General features: G+C 43.7%; 1 protein-coding gene across 1 annotated transcript in view; it reads left to right on the top strand.

The window, feature by feature from the left end:
• Positions 1–21,745, top strand: part of chuk (component of inhibitor of nuclear factor kappa B kinase complex) — a 93,692-nt gene that overhangs the window by 27,941 nt on the left and 44,006 nt on the right. The window contains exons 2-9 of the mRNA XM_038782730.1: positions 1,649–1,772; positions 5,519–5,613; positions 7,102–7,219; positions 12,655–12,724; positions 14,030–14,118; positions 15,700–15,789; positions 16,644–16,768; positions 19,054–19,161. Of these exons, the coding sequence (XP_038638658.1) occupies positions 1,668–1,772; positions 5,519–5,613; positions 7,102–7,219; positions 12,655–12,724; positions 14,030–14,118; positions 15,700–15,789; positions 16,644–16,768; positions 19,054–19,161 (800 nt within the window). The 5' untranslated portion in view covers positions 1,649–1,667. The remainder of the gene's footprint in view (positions 1–1,648; positions 1,773–5,518; positions 5,614–7,101; positions 7,220–12,654; positions 12,725–14,029; positions 14,119–15,699; positions 15,790–16,643; positions 16,769–19,053; positions 19,162–21,745) is intronic.

Below are 21,745 nucleotides of genomic sequence, written 5' to 3'. Positions count from 1 at the left end.
TTATTTAGCACTTAATCATAATCCTAACATCCTTTTGACTCATCAGTTAATTTTACACTTCCATTCTCGCACTGACCAATATGTCTTTGATGCATACTGCTGTGCTGAAAAGGGAGTCCTAATGAAGGGACACAGTTGATACTGTACCTGATCATTCATTTTCAAATGCTGACTAATTATCTGTGTGTTGCAATATTTCTTCATCTAAATATTTTTATTCAAGTTTTCAACAATTATACAACCCACATACCCAAACAGAACCCCAAAATGTAAGATAAATAAACTCACCTCGGGTGGAACCTCTCATCTGCCCTTGACAGAGCAAATTTTACCTCCTCCAAATACAGGACCTCCATTAGATTCCCCCAACCATGTCAAGGCCAAGGGGGCGAGAAGCTGACCTCCACCCCAACAGAACCTGCCTTCGCGCAATCAACTGCCCCCACTCCCATCTGCAGCTCCGGCAGGTCTGATACCCTGAATGTGGCCTCCAGGGGACCCGGCTCCAAATCTACATGCAGACATAGTGCTGAAAAACGACCCCACAAATTTCCAACTTCAGGCAGGACCAGAACATATGGACATGGTTGGCTAAATCCCTCCCACACCACTCGCAACTATCCTCCACCCCCTCAAACAGCCGTCTCATCTTCACCTTCGTTAAGTGTGCCATGTACACCACTTTTAATTGAATCAACCCCAGCCTCGCGCCCGAGGTCAAGGGGTTAACCCTTCCTAACACCTCCCTAACTCTTCCTCCCACTTGGCCGTAATCCTTTCCATGGGTCCCTTGTCCTCCTCCGTGATCCGAGCGTATATCGCCATAACGACCCCACTCTCCATCCCTGCCACCAACTGCATCTCCAACATCGAGGAGGATGGTGCCGCCGGGAAGTTCTGGAAAATTTTTCTTGCGAAATTCTGTATCTGCATATACTTGAACCTCCCCCCTCGCGCTTGAGCTTCACTCCCAACTCCTCCAACCGTGAGAACAGCCCCCCCAAAAAACAGACCCTTCATCTCTTTCACCCTTTTCTCCTCCCATCCCCAGAACCTTGCTGCCATCCTCTCTGGCTCAAACCCATGATTCCCTCTTATTGGCATCACCTTCGACCCTGCTTTCATCTTGAACTTCTGTCGGAATTGCCCTGAATCTTCAGCTTGGCTACCACACAGGACTACCCGAGTACTTCCCCGGGTTGAAGGGTAGTGGCGCCATTACCAGCGTCCGCAACCCAGACCCTTCACAAGAACCCGCCTCCATCCGAACCGACAAAGCCTCCATCTGTCTACTCCAGCCCCACACCATGTCCGCATTATTGCCCAGTAATAGTGTAACAAGTTTGGAAGAGCCAAACCAACCGCCTTCTTTCTCCGAGCTACCTTCCCTGCCCACACAAACGACGAGACCAGCCTGTCCACCCCTTGAAAGAATGAGTGAGGGAAAAAGACCAGCAGAAACTGGAACGCAAACAAGAACCTTGGAAGAATGTTAGTTTTTACTGCCTGCAATGGGCCTGCCAGCGACAAGGGAAGACTATCCCATCAGCCCAAATCCTCCTCCACCCTCTTTGCAGTATTTCTGTTTGTAGTTAAGCTTTACAGCATTTTGTTACTGTAATAATTGTTAATATTTTTACTTTTTCAGTGATAATTTTCTATCAGGAATGGAGAAACCACCTTTTAAACAGGTTCAGACGTGTGGGCCCTGGGATTTAAAGGAGCGTCTAGGAACAGGAGGCTTTGGACATGTCTACATGTATGAACATAAGGTAAATGTTATACACCACTGGGAAATCTGGCTTTTGTTAATTACAGAGTTTTTAAAAGTAAATTTAGAGTACCCTATTAATTTTTTCCAATTGAAGAGTAATTTTTAGCATGGCCAATCCACCTACTCTGCACATCTTTTGCGTTGACGGTGTGAAACCCATGCAAACACAGGAGAATGTGCCAACTCCACACGAACTGTGACCCAGAACCGGGATCAAACCTGGGAGCTCAATGCCGTGAGGCAGCAGTGCTAACCACTGCTCCACCATGCTGCCCTTAGAGTTTGTTTTTAGATTAAATTTTTTAAAAACTTGTTGGCGAAAGATTTATTTTTGGTGGCCTTTATATTCTACTTGACCCTTCCATGCCTTTGACTTGTGAATTTTAAGATTACTGATGGGCGCCATTTACCGGCTGCATCCTGCCGGAATCGAAGGCCTCCCAGGATCGTAGATCATAGAATTTACAGTGCAGAAGGAGGCCATTCGGCCCATCAAGTCTGCCCCAGCCCTTGGAAAGAGCATCCCACTTAAGCCCACACTTCCAACCTATCCCTGTAACCCAGTAACCCCACCCAACCTTTTTGCATGGTCAATCCACCGAACCGGTGAACCCGGAGTAAACCCATGCAGACACTGGGAGAACGTGCAGACAGTAACCCAAGCCAAGAATCGAACGTGGGACCCTAGAGCTGTGAAGCAACTGTGCTAACCACTGTGCTGCCCTGTTATCGTGTATGACTCCGGAGGATTCCCGACTATCTTTGGGCCTCTTGAGATCTAACCAGAGATGTCGTGGGTCCCGCCCATGCTGGATCGAACGATCGAACGATCACCTGTCATCTATCTGCCTCACTGAGCAGACCCCAGCTGGACAGCATTTGGCACTAGTCCCCACAAACTGGGTCAGGCGGAACAGCATTTGGGGGGGGGCGTCTCCCAGGCGATTGGTGGCCTCCGGGCACTGGTGCCACCTGGTAACCTTGGCACTGCTGGAATGGCATCCTGGCAGTGCTACCCAGGTGCCAGCCTAGCACTGCCATGGTGCCCAGGTGGAACTTTCAGGCTGGCAGGGGCATTGCAAGGCTGGCGGTGCTAGATAGGCATTTTGCTCTCAATGGGGATCGGGCCCAGCAGTACGCTGCCTGTGTGAGTTGGGGTGGGGGGATGGGGCCTCAAGGAACCCACTTGTAGGTGACATGGGGGCGGGGTGTGGGGGTCGAGGTGGGGGGTCAGGAGATTAGATCGCCATTTAAAAATGTCCCGATCTCTTCCTGCACTGAGGATCACTGCTCATCGATGCTCCTCAGTGTCGCAGGGGGCGGAAGAGAGGACCCAATATCTCCTTAGCCGCTATAGTTGTGGCTTATTATTCAATAACTTCAGTAAGTTGAATATCCCTTGATTTTCATGTGCATTTGGTTGGGATGTTTGGCTTCTGTGAAATATATAAATCAACTGAGATCAATAATAATAATCTTTATTATTGAAAGTAGGCTTACATTAACACTGCAATGAAGTTACTGTGGAAAAACCCCAAGTTGCCACGATCCGGCGCCTGTTCGGGTACATGGAGGAAGAAATGCCCAAATGACCTAACAGCGCGTCTTTCGAGAATTGTGGGAGGAAACCGGAGCACCCGGAGGAAACCCACGCAGACACGGGGAGAACTTGCAGACTCCACAGTGACCCAAGCCGGGAATCGAACCTGGGACCCTGGAACTGTGAAGCAACAGTACTAACCACTGTGCTACCATGCCGCCCACAATTACCTTCTAACTAGTAATCTGCGTAACAGGAAGCCTTGGAATTTGGGTCATAACACTGTGGTTATACCCGGGAAGCAGTTGCTATATAAATCTCTCTGCGTCATACACGACAACTGTGTGGGTGGATAGCTTGCTTCCCCATCCACCACGCATTCACTGTCGCTGGGTCAAAGCCCTGGAACTCCCTTCCTAGCAGCACTTTGGGTGTCCCTACAACACGTGGATTCCAATGGTTCAAGAAGGCAGCACAACACAGGGTTGGCGATTGGCAGCAAATGCTGGCCTAGCCAGCAACACCCATATCTCCTGAACGAATTAAAAAAGAAATTCTGAACAGCTGCTAAGAAAGGGTGACCTGGGGATAATTTGATTTCCACGGGAACAATAAAGTGCCTGTGGTCAGGAATTCATTGAATCATTTGAACATTGGGGGAAGAGACTGGGCTCTTTTAGCTTTGTTATGCTGACCGTAATGCTATAACTAACTGAGTCCAGCTGTCTAACCTGCATTATTTATATGTGTACTGTGTAGGCATCTGTGGTCTATGGCAACTATATTGGAAACAGGTTTTTAAAAAAAAAATTCCAATTAAGGGGCAATTTAGGAAACTTAGGTTTGATGATAATCGACTCTAAGACGATGATAGGGATCCAATTAAGACCAATGGCTTGATAAGTTTCTTCTCTCTGTCATTACATTTCTGTCTAGGTAATTTGTTTGGGTACATACTAGAGGCTAGATTTATATTCATCCTATTCCTTACTCAGCATGCAACTATCCTGGATTGTAATATGCAGTTTTATGGAAAAGAGGAGAATGCGAAAGAAAGAAAATAGTTAAAAGGAATGAAGGAAGGGACATGCATGACCCCTAAGCTTTGAAATTCCCTCCTTAAACTTCTCTGCCTCCCTTTCTTCTAATATACTCTCTAAAACTTACTTTAACCAAACTTTTGGTCCCCTGTTAATATCTCTTTATTTGATTGAATGATAAATTTCTGCAGCCACTGCTCCAGTGAAGTGACCAGGAATATTTTACTACTTTTAAAGGCACTATATAAATTCAAGTTGTTGCACGCTTCAAGATCCTGACTTCCATTTAATGCTTTTTTACGAAGATGTTGCCATAACATGTTTCAGTAAGATGGTCAGATAGCTTAAGTTTGACCCTAGTGATTGCTGAGAGCTAAGGAAGATTTGGACCAGATCATAAATTATCCCTTTGAAGTAGTGAGTTATGTCCTGGCTGTATTTCAGCTTGTAAAGTTTCCTCTTTAAATAATAGTGTGCCTATTTGTCCTCTCTGCTGTAAAGATTGTCAGTCAGATGTTTATCTAATTTCAGGAGAAGTAGTTTGCAAATCAGGGATTCAGATAAAAAAATAATCGAAAGACTAACTGAAATAAAAAGAGAAGATGCTGGAAATAATTGCCAGGTCTGGCAACATTTATAGAGGAACAGAATTAATGGCCTGCAATATCCGCGCTGGGGAACCCTCCACGCTTTGGAAATTCCCCAGCCAAGGATTGCACGGCAATTGCCCAGGAAGTTCAAACTTATGTTGGGCAATTGCTCTGCAATTGGAATCATTGAATTGCAAACTGCAGATCGATCCGATTGTCTTGCAATGATAGTTACCCAGGAAAAGTTACAATTGGGTAACTATCTGACTGATCTCCCTCTCTCTCTCTCTCTCTCTCTCTCTCTCTCTCTCTCTCTCTCTCTCTCTTCCCCCCCCCCCAACTGACTACCCAACCCTGCAGTTCTACACACTTACAAACTTACCTTCTTCCTGGTTTCAGGACCAATGTTTCAGATCAAATGATCTTTCATCCGAAGTGACTGAATTAAACTAACAAGACTGCATAATACAAATATTATGTTCTGTTGCAAACAGTTATGACTTTACATAAAGATTTTTTTTAAACTTCCAAGTAAACTTCCAAGTAAACCTATAATTCCAAACCTCTCTTCTAGCACATTGGAGAAAGGATAGCAGTGAAAGCCTGTCGTCTGGAGTTGAGTGCAAGAAACAAAGAGAGATGGTGCCATGAGATTCAAATTATGAAAAAGTAAGTATTCTTTATAGATTTGAAAGAGATTACATGAACACTGTATTCAGATTTTTCCAAAAATGGTTTAGGTATTGTTGGTCACCTTGGAAAATGTTTCTGACAAAAAGCTGTTTGTGTATGAAGGAAAAATATGCAGCTTATATAATAAGTAAGGTAAAGTCACGAAAGCCCGGGTATGGCGAGACTACCATATCAGGAAAGATTGAACAGGTTGGGTCTGTATTCCTTGGAGTTCAGAATAATGAGAGGTAATATGATTGAAACATTCAAGATTCTTCGGGCGTTAGACAGATTAAATGTTGGGAAGATATTTCCACTCGTGGAGAGTGTAGGATCAGAGAGCAAAGTCACAGAATAAAGGGGTGTTCATTTAAGATGGATTTGAGGAAAGATTTCTTCTCTCAAAGAGTGGTGAATCTTTGGAATTCTTTGCCCCAGGATGCTGTGGATGCGGGGTCCTTGAACATTTTAAAGGCTGAGATCGATACATTTTTAATCAGGAGGGGCTTTGAGGTTTATAGAGAGAAGGTAGTAAAGTGGACTTGGTGAGTGCTCAATCAGCCATGATCTATGTGTCAGGAGGCTCCAAGGGCTGAATGACCATCTCCTATTCCTATTTCTTATGGTTCAGCCAACTGAGCCACAGGATCTTTGACATTCATGTGGAAGGGCAGGTTAAATGGCTTATCCAAGACATGGTACCTCCAACAGTGCAACATTCTTTTACTATGGCACTAAAGTGTCAGCTTAGATGGTGAAATCATCCGACTCAAGAATTGAGCGTTACCATTGAGCCAAGGAAGGCACATGAGAGCTGCTATATAGTATTAAAGATCTATTGGCCTTTAATCCCAGTTTAACTGGTGGGAAGAGCTATGACTCTGACCATGCTGGAGTATGCAGGATCGGGGAGGTTGCATTATTATAATGACGATTGACATCTTTTCCGTTGGTGCTGCATCTCGGGCACCTGTCATAGAACACTGGTATGGGATGTCTGCATCAGGATGGAGGAGAAGTAAAACAGAAGATTAAATGTGTAACCCCGCCCCCCCCTCCCCTGTTTGGCAGGGTGATGCTCACTCCACACAAGGTCCTCTGGAAAGTGATGGGTAATACTATGTCTTGACCTAGCCAGACCATGGTCAAATACACGGCTGTACACCAAGTTTCTGCTGGTCTTAATGCAGGAATGTTCCATAAAAGCTGTGAATTTTGTTGATTTAAAAAAAAAATCAAGGTGGGTGGCAGATATGGTCTCTCTCTTTTATAGATACAAGATGGTACTAATTTACCATTTTTTCTCTTATTGTCAAGTCACAAGTTTGATAAATTAGAGTTTCCAGTAAGTGCTCTTGTATGTTGATATGTGATTAGATTATTAAATGTATTTTCAAGTTTAGATATCGATGTCTCCCTTCACTTGTGCGCTCAGTGGATTAACATGAGAGTCATCTACGTTTCTTCCCTCCTTTTCAAAACAAGGTTAAACAACCCAAATGTTGTAACAGCATGTGAAGTTCCAGAAGAAATGCAGGATATTGCATTCAATGATGTCCCTCTTCTTGTGATGGAATACTGTACGGGAGGTGACTTGCGGAAGGTAATTTTTTACGTTTGTGTTGGGATCTGAGTGAGTGGAATGTTGAACTATAATCAGAGCTTATGGAGTTACTGCCAATGTTTAATGGTATTATATTATGCATTTAAAAAACCCTGACATGTTTTTTTAAAAAAAATTGTTATTGGTTTTCACATTTTTATGTTGAAATTTATCACCAAGCACGGTGTTGGTCAAAGCAAACAAAGAAAAGTTAGAAGTGTAAAACTTACAAGTGAGAGATAAGCCAAAGAAGAAGAGAACAAAAACAATACAGACACACAAGGATCGTTATACATATTTACATGTTGCTGGACAGGGTGTTTTAAAAGAAAATTTATCTTGGTGATTATCTGATGTTGGTTCTTGACCTTAAAATCTACCATTCTGCTTCATTTCTTCACAACACTTTTCTACTCCATGAAGGTTCACCTTTTATAATGAGAATGGTGGGAACTTCCTTCTGTTCAACTTATGGGACTCTAAATATGTTACTATCAAATTCAGCAAAATACAAAGTGCTCTTTGCAACCATTTTTGGAAATTTGAAGCATGGACTGAGAGTGACAGGCTCAGAGAACACTATTGCAGATTATACAAACAAAATACAATAAAGACTTGAAATATTCATACTGGTGCTTCTGTTATGTCTTTCTTTTTCCTCAAATGTGGTTTGGCATGGCCCCCACTCCCAATGGTTTATTGGGCCCTTGACCATGACCGTTCCATTACAAGTGCTTAAAGTGTCATCCTTTCTCCTTTCTCCTTTCACACAGCACCACAATAGGGCCCCCCTTATCCTCATCTTTCACCCCACCAATGACCACATTCATTGGCTAATCCTTTGCCATTTATAACATGTCCAGCGTGATACTGGCACCAAATACATTTTCCATTTTCCTCCCCTTGCAGCATTCTGAAGTGATGGGAATATTCTAATCTGGTCCATTCCTCAATGGCCCAACACATCTCCCCACCCCTTCTCACATCATCTTTCCAATCAAGTGCAAGAAATGGAGCATCTGCCCTTTTTACCACCTCCCTTATTACTGTGCTAAGCTCCAAACGCTCCTCCCATCTAAAGCAGTGATTCACTTGTACGTTTTTCAATTTAGCATACTGTATTCACTGCTCAAGATGTCTCCTCATAGATTCATAGAATCATAGAATTTACAGTGCAGAAAGAGGCCATTTGGCCCATCAAGTCTGCAAAAGGCCCTTGGAAAGAGCACCCCACTTAAGCCCACACTTCCAACCTATCCCTGTAACCGAGTAATCCCACCCAACTTTTTTTGGTCACTAAGAGCAATTGATCATGGCCAATCCACCTAACCTGCATATCTTTGGACTGTGGGAGGAAACCGGAGCAACCGGAGGAAACCCACGCAGACACGGGGAGAACGTGCAGATTCCGCATAGACAGTGACCCAAGCCGAGAATCGAACCTGGTACCCTGGAGCTGTGAAGCAACAGTGCTAACCACTGTACTACCGTGCTGCCCCTACATTGGGAAGACCAAACGCAGTCTATGAATGTGACACCCCGAATTTCCAGTTGCCTCTTATTTTAATTCTCCACCTAATTCAATTTCTGACCTTCCTGACCATGACCTCGTGGAGTATTCCAAAGAAGCTCAATGTAAGCTCAAAGACAGCATCTTGTTGTGCAACTGGGCAGTTAACAGCCTTTTAGACTCAAACCTGAGTTTGACAATTTTAGATTGTCCCCATTCTATTTCCTTTCTCTCTGTTGAATTGTTTTCTCTCTTGTTTCTCTTTATTTGCTTCTGGGCGGCAGCTGTTTGTGATCCTGCCTTTCGCACACCTTCAAATACATTTTGTTTCTTGTCCAGTTACAGCTCCCTTTGGCCTTGCTCTACTAACCTATAGTTTTAAAAATCGACGAACGGTTGCCACCTCTGGGCGAACCCTAACGCTCTCAAAGCAAACTTGATTTTCTCCAAACAGAGAAAGCTAGCCATGTCTGATAGCCAGGTCTCCGACTTCGGGGGCTTTGAGTCCCTCCAAGCTAATAGTATCTGTCTCCGGGCTACCAGGGAAGCAAAGGCCAGAACGTCTGCCTCTTTCTCCTCCTGGATTCCCGGGTCTTCCGACACCCCGGAAAACGTCACCTCTGGACTCATTGCCACCCTTGTTTTTAACACCGTGGACATGACATCTGCAAACCCCTGCCAGAATCCCCTAAGCTTCGGACATGTCCAGAACATGTGGACGTGGTTCTCTGGCCCTCCACATTTTACCCACCTGTCTTCCACCCCAAAGAATCTGCTCATCTGGGCCACTGTCATGTGAGCCTGATGAATGACCTTGAATTGTATCAGGCTGAGCCTGGCACATGTTGTGGACGCGTTGACTCTACTCAACGTGTCTGCCCATAGACCATCCTCTATCTCTCCTCCCAGCTCCTCCTCCCACTTGCTCCTCGGTCTGCATCTCCTCTGACCCCATACGTTCCTTGTAAATGTCCGAGATGCTCCCTTCTCCTACCCACCCTTCTGGAAACTACCCTGTCCTGAATCCCCCTTAGCGGTACGAGCGAGAAGGTTGACACCTGTTTATGTAGGAAGTCCCGCACCTGCAGATACCTGAATTTGTTTCCCCTCGCCAACCCAAACTTCTCCTCCAGTGGCCTCATACTCGGAAAGCTTCCCTCGATAAACATATCCCCCATCCTCTCAATCCCTGCTCTCCGCCATATCCTGAACCTCCCATCCAAACTTCCCGGGGCAAACCGGTGATTATTACAGATTGGGGACCAGATCGATGCTCCCTCTGCTCCCACGTCTCCTCCATTGCCCCCAGACTCTCAGGGCCGCCACCACCACGGGGTTGGTGGAGTACCTTGCCGGCGGGAACGGCAGAGGCGCAGTTGCCAACACCCCCAAACTGGTGCTCTTGCATGAAGCCGTCTCCATACGCTCCCGTACCGACCCCTCCCCCACCACCCACTTCCTGATCATGGCTATCTTCGCCGCCCAGTAATAGTAATTAAAATTTGGCAGCGCCAACCCGCTCTCACCCCGACTTCGCTCAAGCATTACCTTCCTTACCTGCAGGGTCTTGCCCGCCCAAACAAAGCCAGATATCACTTTGTTGACCTGTTTAAAAAAGGACCGCGGAATAACGGTGGGGAGACATTGAAACACAAACAGGAATCTCAGGAGAACCGTCATCTTCGCCGTCTACACCCTCCAGCTAATGACAACGGGAGTGCGTCCCATCTCCGAAAATCGTCCTTCATTTGGTCTAATAGCCGGGTCAGATTTAATTTATGCAGCCGGTCCCATTCCTGCGCCACTTGAATGCCTAGGTACCTAAAGCTTCCCCCTACTAATCTAAACGGCAGCTCCCCCAATTGCCTCGCCTGGATCGCAAGCAGCTCACTTTTCCCCATACTTAGCTTATAAACCCCCCCCCCCAAGAGCAATTGCCAACAGCTCTATAGCTAGCGCGAACAACCGTGGGGAGAGGATGCATCCCTGTCTCGTCCCCCGTCTAAAATAGTCCGATGTCGTCCTGTTCGTCCGTACACTTGCCACAGGAAACTGATAGAGCAACCTGACCCAGTCAATAAAGCCCCGCCCAAATCAGAACCGTCCTGATACCTCCCCGATCAAAAGCCTTTTCTGCATCCATTGTGATTACTACCTCCACCCCCCCTACCTCCGGAGACATCATGATCACATTTAACAGCCTTGTTACGTTGGTCACCAACTGCCTACCCTTCACAAACCCCGTCTGGTCCTCCCCAATAACGACTGGAACACAATCCTCAATCCTGGAGGACAATATTTTGGCCAGCAGTTTGGCGTCCACATTCAAGAGGGATTTCGGCCTGCAGGACCCACACAGCTCCGGGTTCTTGCCCCTCTTCAGAATCAGCAAAATCGTGGCCTGTGACATCGCTGGGGGCAGCACCTCTCTTTTCCTTTCCTCATTGAACATCCTCATCAACACCGGCCCCAATATCCAAGAGAACTTTTTATAGAACTCCACTGGGTACCCGTCCGGCTCCGGGGCTTTACCTGCCTGCATGGCCTTCAGACCCCCCACTATCTCTTCCAACCCGATCGCGGCCCACAGCCCTTCTACCAGCTCCCCGTCCACTTTTGGGAAATTCGGCCCCCCCAAGAAATGCCTCATCCCCTCCGGCCCCGTAGGGAGTTCCGACCTATACAGCCTACTGTAGAAATCCCTAAATGCCTTATTCACCCCTGCTGAATCTCTAACCAGGTTCCCATCTCCGTCAATTACTTTCCCTATCTCCCTGGCTGCCCCCCCCTCTTACTAAGCTGCTGTGCATGCATTCTGCTGGCCTTCTCTCCATACTCGTAGATCACCCCCCTCGCCTTTCTCAGCTGCTCTACCGCCCTCCCTGTGGTTAACAAGCCGAACTCAGCCTGTAGCCTCCGCCGTTCCCTTAAAAGCCCTGCCTCTGGGGTCTTCTCATACCTCCTATCGCTCTGTAGTATCTCCTTAGCCAGTTGGTCCTTCTCTGCCCTGTCCACCTTCTCCCTATGGGCCCATATCGAGATCAGCTTCCCTCTGACCACCGCCTTCATTGCTCCCCAGACCATTGCTGCTGAAATTTCCCCCGTGACGTTGACCTGCAAGTAGTTCTGAATACATTTCCTCAGCTGCTCGCACACCCCTTCGTCAGCCAAAAGTCCCACATCTAACCTCTAGTGCGGACGCTGATTACTGTCTTTACTAACTTGCAGGTCAACCCAGTGCGGAGCATGGTCTGAGATTGTGATCATCGAGTACCCCGTGTCCACCACCCCTGCCAGTAAGGCCCTGCTCAAAATAAAGAAATAAATCCGGGAGTATACTTTATGCACATGTGAGTAGAAGGAGAACTCCTTCACCCTCGGCTGCCCAAACCTCCATGGACCCCCATCAGCTCCATGAACCTTTTTAGTTCCTTTGCCATTGCTGGCACCCTGCCCGTTTCCAAGCTTGACCTGTCCAAGCCAGGGTCAATAACTGTGTTGAAGTCCCCTCCCATGCCCAACCTGTGCGAGTCCAGGTCCGGTATCTTCCCCAGCATCCTCTTTATAAACTCCACATCATCACAATTTGGCGCATACACATTTACTAATACCACCTGCACCCCCTCCAGTTTCCCACTGACCATAATGTACCGACCTCCCACATCCGAAACTATTCTACCCGTCTCAAACACCACCGGTATGAAATAATTTTGACTGCTCCTATTCTTATTGATTTATCTTTCCTAATATATTAGCTTTATATTCTAAAATCCTTTGTTTAGGTTAATATTTTTATTAGCAATATATTTGGAAGTTGGTTCACACTGCATTATTTCATACTCCTGCAGGATAAATGTTCAACACTCTTTGTTTTTAATTTATTTTCCCTGACAGTTCTTTGCTGATTTATGTTCTTTGTTTCAAGGTATTAAACAAGCCTGAAAATTGCTGTGGACTTAAAGAAAGCCAAGTACTTAGCTTACTACAGGATGTTGGTATGTGATTTTTATTTTTAACATCTGTTTCTGTCATATTAACATTCTTGTGTCACATATCTGAGCGTGATTTCTCCATCACACTTTCCTAATTTAATTTATTGTTATTAACGCCATGGATGGTCTGGTGTAACATTCCAGGTTACAGTAGAATGTATTTGCACACTTCCAAAGATTAAAATAACTCCTTTTGAACTTATTGTACCCCTACAGAAGCTCTCATTCTGGGGTGTAGCCTATTGATTCACCAGCACACTGTGACGTGGAGGTGTTGAACTTGTTGCTGTAGGTGTAGCATTCAATAAAGGAATTCTCTGTTTGAGTTTGATTTGATGATGAGCAGAGGTGAACTACTTCTGTTTTCCTGAGCAAGGAATATAAGCATTTGTAGATGATTTAATTTGGACACATCTCTGAAAACCTATTGGGGCCACAGAAAGGCGAATCAGACAGCAATTAATTAAGTTTGAAATGTAGCTGGTAAATTCAAGTTACCAGTGTTGGCTGTCCCTCCATTATAGTTGCCCTGATGTTGACTGCAGAGCTTTGAACACACATGCTTGCCTGTGTACTGTGCGGCATTAATTTTTAATAATGAAAATGGGCAGAAGAGCCAGGCTGCCTCTTAATTCTAAGAAAATCCAAAGTAAGTTCTGGAGAAGAGCTGAGTAGTTTTTTTGAAAACAAAGTTGAGGCCATGTGAGACTGCCTTCTGCTCCTTCACAGTACTTGGCATCAATGCATCCTATAGTCAGAAGGCACCATATTTTCATCAATGTACATCTGAAACTATATGTAAATGTGAAACTCGTGGCATGGCAACATGGTAGCAGCCTGGCAAGAATTGTTTTTATTAATAGTCATAAACAATAAGGAGTTAATTTAAAACTATTGTCAACTTTTGTTTTTCAAAATTTTCTGCTTTTATATTTCTAAGTTCTTGCGTTTGTATTTTCTTGCTTTACGTTCCTGTATTTCCTTGCCTTATGTCCCTTGGGTGAATCTTTTCAATGCCCCTTCATTGCTTCGCAACTCCTTGTGCATTAAAAAAAAAATGTCCAAGATATTTCTGACAGTCTATTTCCTCCTCTTGGTCCAGTGTTTCAAGAACCTCTTTGTTGGTAATGCACAATAATTACCTGTCTGCATTGTTCTCCTTCTCCCCAAATAGTGATGTTTTCCTTCTTTATTCAGTCCCACAAAGGAACTTGCCAATTTCTAATAATGAATGTTACCAAAACAAAAACTCTTGATTTTATACTTAAAACTATTTTTTGTGACCATTTTTACTTTGCTACAAATCAGGCTCAGGCATCCAGTATTTGCACGACAACCGAATTATCCATAGAGATCTCAAACCAGAGAATATTGTACTGCAGGACATCAGTGGCAAGGTAAGGAAGTTCTATCGGCAATTTGAAATGTAGCTTCTCTATTAAAGTTTAGAAATTAATTATAGACAGACTTCCTTGTTTAAATAGTGTCCCATGCTAGCTGATATATGTAGTTTATGGTTACCTCTCCTCAAACTTTGTCCCGAATCTTTCAAATCTGCCTCCATCACATCTCTTTTTAAAAAAAAAAACTGACCATTCTGTGTCCTTGTAAGCTAACACTCCCCTTCCTCTCAAGCCCTTGAACGTATATTAACCTCCCAAATCTGTGTCCCCCTTCCCACAACTCCATGTTTGAACCCCTCTATTCAGGTATCCGTCCCTGCCTCAGAACTGAAATATCCCGAGTCAAAGTCACAAATGACTGAATGTGGTGCACCATCCCATCTGATACATTTAACTGTATCATTGCCCAACTGATCCCTCACTTGATCCTACTCTTGTTTATCCAGTTGTCACCAGAGAATCTCCTGCAATGGCATCGCCTCTCATTCTTGCAATCAGTTTTCTGAGCTGCAGGAATGCATGTGAAGTTTGTTCACCCTCCTAATTATCTCCATGATCAAGTACCAACTTGGTAGCATTGGTCAAGGTGAGGCCCATGGAGGTTCCAGTGTAGTGTACTCAAAAACATTCTTAATTGGTAATGAATAAAAAGATACTCCCCCTAACTTTTGTCTAGTTTAAGATATAATTTGTATATGTAAATTACATGTGACCATTCTGTGGGCTCAGTTTTTATGTATTATCAACAATGGTCAAGAGCTGATGAATTATTTTTGTTCACATGAGTTTACGGTATTTGGTTTCACTGAATACAGATAACCAGATATAATATCCACATAAGAGTGAGTCAGACAGTTGCTCAGTTTCAAATTGGTCAAAAAATCAGCACTCTGTCTTCAAGTGTCCTTGTTAGTTTTTTCAAATTGTAATTAATTTGTTTGCATTTTCAGTACTTTGTTAGAGCACTAATTGGACAGTTCTCAGTGTGAGAAATCAAAAAGACAATGATTATGAAACAGTGTCATGGTGGGCAGAACATGTGTCGTGGATAGATAATAATATTTCCAAGTGGAGCAATTTCAGACTTGACAGGTATTTGCAGGATGGAAAATGGGACCATTATAGGGGTATATTGAGAAGGGCAACCTGAATCTGGTGGACGTTGACACAAGTAATTGGGACATGCTTGCAGCATACTGGCCAATGTGATGTTGATCATTGAGACACTGGATATCTTTGAATTATAGAATCATCAGGAGCAAGAAATCAATTAGTGTTGGAGCAGTGGCAACAGAGCATCGCAGACGTAACAGGAAGCCCCTGTGCTTCATGGATTACACTAAAGCAGATATATTGAAAGGGAATAAAGAGAAATGGACATTTATTAACCAATCATTTTCATATGTAAAAGTCTGCTATCCATAATAAGCAGCAAATTAATGAAAAGCACAAGCTTAAAAATCTGACTTGGAAAACTGCATTTAATTTTTAGCTTTGTTGAAAGGACATCTGAATTATTTAATTGCAGAAATATAAGACAAATGGAGTAAATAAATCATTTTATGTTCATCACAGTTGGTACACAAAATAATTGACTTGGGCTATGCAAAGGACCTGGACCAAGGAAGTCTTTGCACATCTTTTGTCGGGACATTGCAATACCTGGTAAGTTTTGATGCCTTGTATATTAGAAATGTGCTTTTTAATCATTCTGAACTTGTTCCCATTAACTGAGCAACACGCAAGGACCAGGAGACACGGCTTTAACGTTTTGGACCAGAGGTGGTAAGGATACGAGGAACAACTTGTTCACACAGTGAATACTAATGACCCAGAATTTGCTGCCTACAAGGGTAGTAGAATCTATGGTGTCAGAAAGGAATTTGATGGAAATAAACTTTCAGGGCTAGAATGATAACGGGAATGGTCCTTCTGAGTTGTGACGACTCTACGATAAGGATATAGCAATTGATGCATTACTAGTACTTTTTACATATGGCAGTTTTTTTTTTAACCTTTAAATTCGCTTCAAACATTGATAATGTTATGTCTTCAAATATTTCCTGTTAATTTTTTGCTTTAGTTCTTCTTCACAAGTTCTTCTTCACAACCTGTCTGTGCAAACCTTATGATCACACCCTCTCTCAAGCACAGATGCTGCAGCACTATCACAGGCAGGCAGCCACATACACCTCGACGGGTTTACATCGGCATTTTCCATGAATAAAATTCAATTTTTAATTTGAACAGGAAAACATAGTAAGGACAGAATGTGTAATATTAAATGGTAGTGTCACTACCTGATAAATTTCTCCCCTTTAATGTTTGGTCTTGTATTTAATCAGAATTAAACTGGAATTGATAATCTTTAACATCCCAAATTTTTGAATTGTGTTGGTGTGTTTCTGCTAACATATCTTGTCAATGAACAATGTCAATTCATTTTTGCATTCTTTTGTTTTTGAGAGAAATTGTCCAAATGGACCTGGTGGTTAAAGAGTAATATGATCTTTTTCTAGGCTCCAGAGCTATTTGAGTCTCAGCCCTACACAGTCACTGTAGACTACTGGAGCTTTGGAACATTAATTTTTGAGTGCATCTCAGGATTTCGACCATTTTTGCACAATATGCAGCCTTTCCAATGGTAAGCAGACTGTCCATACATCCTATTTTTGCACTTAAATAACAATTGCGACTTTACGTTGTGGCTTTGACATTGAAAAACATTCCAAGGCATTTCACAGAAGCATAATTAGACAAAAGTTGACATTGAACAAAAGGAGGAGCTATTGATAGAGATGAGTAAAAGCCTGGTGAAAAAGGGAATGCCTACAAGGCTGTCAGCACAGTCCAGTGATCAGGTGAAAAGTGGGTAGTTCACACCAGAGCAGAGGAATGCAGATTCTTGGACGGTGGTAATACTGGAGGGGATTGCAGAGATGGGGAGGAGTGAGGCCTTGGGAAGGGGATGAACATGAGGATGAACATTTGAAAATGACTCCAGATCTGTCAGCGGTGAAGGCTGGCAAGCACACTGCGGTGGGTGAATAGTACTTGGTGTGGGTTCAGATACAGGCATCAAAGTCTTGGATGAGCTCAAGTTCAAAAAGGTAGAAAATGGCTGGCTAGTCGGATATTGAAGTACTCAAATCTGGAAGGAATAAGGATGAGTGCTTCAGCAGATAAATTGATACAGGGATTATGGAAAAAAAGCAGACTGTTTTGATGCTGTGTCAGGGACAGAAAGCCGATTAGAAAGATTCAGACATGGATTTGGGTGATGACAAACTTAAGGAGTTTGAAGAGGAAAGTGAGATACAAGATGGGGTGTTCCTTGGCAAGGTCAATGGGATCAAGGTTGGTTTTTTTTAGAGGAAGGGTGATAGTAAATTCAAAAGGGAAGGACCGAGCAGAAGGAGCCATGTACAATGTCAGCCAGCACAAAAGCGAAGAAACGATGTTGGGTGGTTGCCAGTTTAGTGGATACAGGTCCAGAGATCTGGAGCTGGGTCTCTTGAACAAGACAAGCTCAGGACGTTTTCTTGTTTGGAGTTAGTTTGAATTGCTGTTCTTAGGATCTTTTGGTTTAGAGTCTGACTTGGAACTGTATCTTTTATTGTTGATGGGTCAAAATCCTTGAGCTCCCTGCTATCTGCACTGTGGGTGTACTTCGACAACACTGACTGCATCGGTTCAAGAACATGGCTAATCATCACCTTCTCGCGGGCAATTTGATATTGGCAATAAATGCTGGACTTGCCAGTGAAGTCCACATTTCATGAATGAATAAACCAAAACAGAAAGGCGAACATTGCACCTAAAAATAAATGAGACTTTTTTTTCCAAAATTAGAAATGCACAATATTCACCTTTTTAAAAAATATATTTTTTTATTCTCCTTTTTCACATTTTCTCCCAAATTTACACACAACAATAAACAAGAATCAGTAACCAATGTAATGTTATCAATATCAATAACAACGATCCCATCCTCCGACCAAACCCCAGACAATGGCCCGCATGTTAACATAAACAAATGACAAAAAGGAATCAGGAATCACCCATAGTCACCATTAACACATACAGTCCCCCTTCCCACAACCCTCCCAGTCCCCAACCCCCCTAATGCTTGATTGATCCAATTCTCAAAAGTGCATAATGAATAATGCCCATGAATTGTAGAACCCCTCCACCCTTCCCCTCAGTTCAAATTTGACCTTTTCAAGCGTTAAGAATTCCAGCAGGTCCCCCCGCCACGCCAGGGCACAGGGTGGAGAGGCTGCTCTCCATCCCAACAGGATCTGCCTTCGGGCGATCAACGAGGTGAAGGATACAACATCTGCCTCTGCGCCCGTTTCCAACCCCGGCTGGTCCGTCACCCCGAATATGGCCTCCCGAGGGCCCCGGGTCCAGTTTCACGTGCACCACTTTAGAGGTTACCCTAAACACCTCCTTCCAGTAGTTCTCCAGCTTTGGACAGGACCAAAACATATGAATGTAGTTTGTTGGGCCTCCCTCGCAACGTTCACACACATCTTCTACCCCCCTCAAAGAGCCGGTTCATCCTCATCCTTGTAAGGTGCGCTCTATACACCACCTTCAGCTGTACGAGACCCAATCTCGCACACGAGGTGGAGGCGTTCATCCACTGGAGCACCTCACACCAGAACCCCACCTCCATATCCTCTCGCAACTCTTCCTCCCACTTTGCCTTGATCCCTCCTAGTAATATTCACCTTTTTATTTAAGTCTATATTAAGTAAATGGGAACTGTATAAAATGTGCCACAGCAGTGATGCTGCTAATGCTCTTTAAGGATGAAATGGTCGGGCCACAATCTACTGTTGGCTTTCATTTGATGTACTTGCAGAAGACACCGAGGTTATTTTCTGTGGGAGATACAAACAGTATAAATACATTTATTTTTAGGCATGGCAAAGTTAAAATCAAAGGCCAACAAGATATTATGGCTGTTGAAGAGATGAATGGTGAAGTAAAATACTCGTCAAACTTACCACAACCCAATGGCCTTAGCAGGTAATATTTTTCTCAGAATTCTTGCATCTTGTCTGAGAGATTTTCACATGTTCCTTTTCTGAAACTTATTGTAGATCTGTGTTGACGTTTTTTGTAGAAAAAGTATCAGAGCTTTAATCATTATAAAAGTTGTATCTTGTTACAATCGTTTTATCATATGCACATCTTGTCACAGGCTGAGATTTAAGATGCTGCATTTTAAAAATGTTCTTCAACCAAATTCTTATAATGGCAACATTTGGTCGAGAACAATCTACTATATGTGCTGTGTTTATTTAAGAAAAACCTTAATTTAATTACATTTTTTTTGGAGAGTTATTCTTCAAAATTGATATAGGAAGCACTTAGAACATAGAACATAGAACAGTACAGCACAGAACAGGCCCTTCGGCCCTCAATGTTGTGCCGAGCAATGATCACCCTACTTAAACCCACGTAACCCGAATACCCGTAACCCAACAATTCCCCCCATTAACCTTACACTACGGGCAATTTAGCATGGCCAATCCACCTAACCCGCACATCTTTGGACTGTGGGAGGAAACCGGAGCACCCGGAGGAAACCCACGCACACACGGGGAGGACGCGCAGACTCCACACAGACAGTGACCCAGCCAGGAATCGAACCTGGGACCCTGGAGCTGTGAAGCATTGATGCTAACCACCATGCTACCGTGAGGCCCCATTGGCAAATTTCTCAATATAAGACGGAGAGAGATTCCTTTACAAAAGAATTTAAGTGGGTTATCAGAATGAGGTATAAATGTGGGTTGGCAACTTACTAAAAATAATGAAACAGGCCGTAATCTAGGTGGAATTACAGAGTGATATGAAGTGTGACCTGGAGGGCTGTACTGGACCACTCCTATTTCTGCTGTACATAAATAGTCTGGATCTGTCTTCTGAGTGTACGGCAATTCAATACACAGATGACACTGAACTATGGAGGGGAAGGGCGATTCGGATTTCAAATAAGTAGTCATTATTTTGCCAGTTATGTGTCTGAGCTGGTCAGTGGCAAAAGAAGTTGAGCTGGGGGAAATGGAAGACATTGAAATTTGAGTGTTGGTTGGTGGGATAGTTTTGCCAGGGGGAATTGAGTCAAATGATCAAAAAGTCTCCATCATCCTAACCAACTGTGCTGCAGTTTTGTTCCTTTTTAAAATTCCTCTTTTCTTCATATCATTTCCCTGCTTCTGAATGTGACAACATGCGCTGGGGTAGAGTTCCTCCAATAACAGCAGCCTGTAGCACTTTGCTAAGTTACGTAGCACTGTTGCTTCTCAGCGCCAGGGACCCGGGTTCGATTCCTAGCTTGGGTCACTTTCTGTGCAAAGTCTGCACGTTCTCCTCGTGTCTGCATGGATTTCCTCCGGGTGCTCCAGCTTCCTCCCACAAGTCCCAAAAGATGTGCTTGTTAGGTGAATTGGACATTCTGAATTCTCCCTCAATGTACCCGAACAGGCGCCAGAGTGTGGCGACTAGGGGCTTTTCACAGTAACTTCATTGCAACGTTAATGTAAGCCTACTTGTGACACTAATAAAGATTATTATTATCCTCTGTCAGACTGGATGGTGACTGTGGAATCAATGCTGATGAATTTAACCCTCTCCTGCCCAGCACAAATTGAGATACACTTGCAACAATAACAACATGAAAGTGATGAGGAGTAGAATTCTTCGCGTTTTTTCTGAACAATTCGGGGACATTGGGATTGGTTTCAACACTTCTACCTCCCTGACTGAGATAAGCAAAGTCAGCACAAAAGAAAAATTGTTGCTTTGGTTTTCAAAAATAAACATTTGCTGATCTCTGTGACAAATAATGGCATGCATTAGTTCTCATAGATTGTAGTTTCTCTGTTTCTTTTTATAAAAATGTGTACAGTAAGCAAAACATTGTAGCGTCTGTATGGCAGATACTATTTACCTTTACTGCACATGAGCTAGTGAGGAGCAGAATGATACATTCTGAAACCGGAACATCTAAGATATCCGTTATCCCATCCCCATTTCTACCGTCATGGGGGTATTTTGGTTAATGATCCCAGCCTACTCTTCGCTTAATTGAATAAACTACAAAATATTTTGATATGTAAATTGCTCAATCCTGAATTCCACCACTGATCAGCAGAGAAGGCTCACAATGTTGGAATAGATATGTCCCAGTTGAACATGTATATACAACCTAACTGGTAACCTAAACTTTTGACTTAGTAAGAGAGTCATACAGTACAGAAGAGGCCCTTCAACCAATTGAATCTGCACCGACTCCACTAAATCTACACTAACCCCACTTTCCAGCACTTTTCCCATAGCCTTGAATGTTATGATGTACTTCTTAAAGGTTGTGAAGTTTCCCACCTCTACTACCCTTCCAGACAGGGTATTCCAGAATCTCACCATCCTGTGGGTGAATGAAAAAATTCCTTAAATCTCCTTTGAATCTCCTGCCCCTCATTTTAAAATTATGCCCCCTCATTATTGACCCTTCAACTAAGGGGAACAGCTGTTCCCTATCCACCCTGTCCAAGCCCTTCACAATCTTATACACCTCAATCAGGTCCCCTCTCGGTCTTCTCAG

The sequence above is a fragment of the Scyliorhinus canicula genome, chromosome 22 (assembly GCF_902713615.1).
Source record: "Scyliorhinus canicula chromosome 22, sScyCan1.1, whole genome shotgun sequence".
Lineage (NCBI taxonomy): Eukaryota > Metazoa > Chordata > Chondrichthyes > Carcharhiniformes > Scyliorhinidae > Scyliorhinus > Scyliorhinus canicula.
The sequence above is the reverse complement of the archived record's forward strand: the minus strand, read 5'-3'. Positions and strand labels throughout refer to the sequence as shown.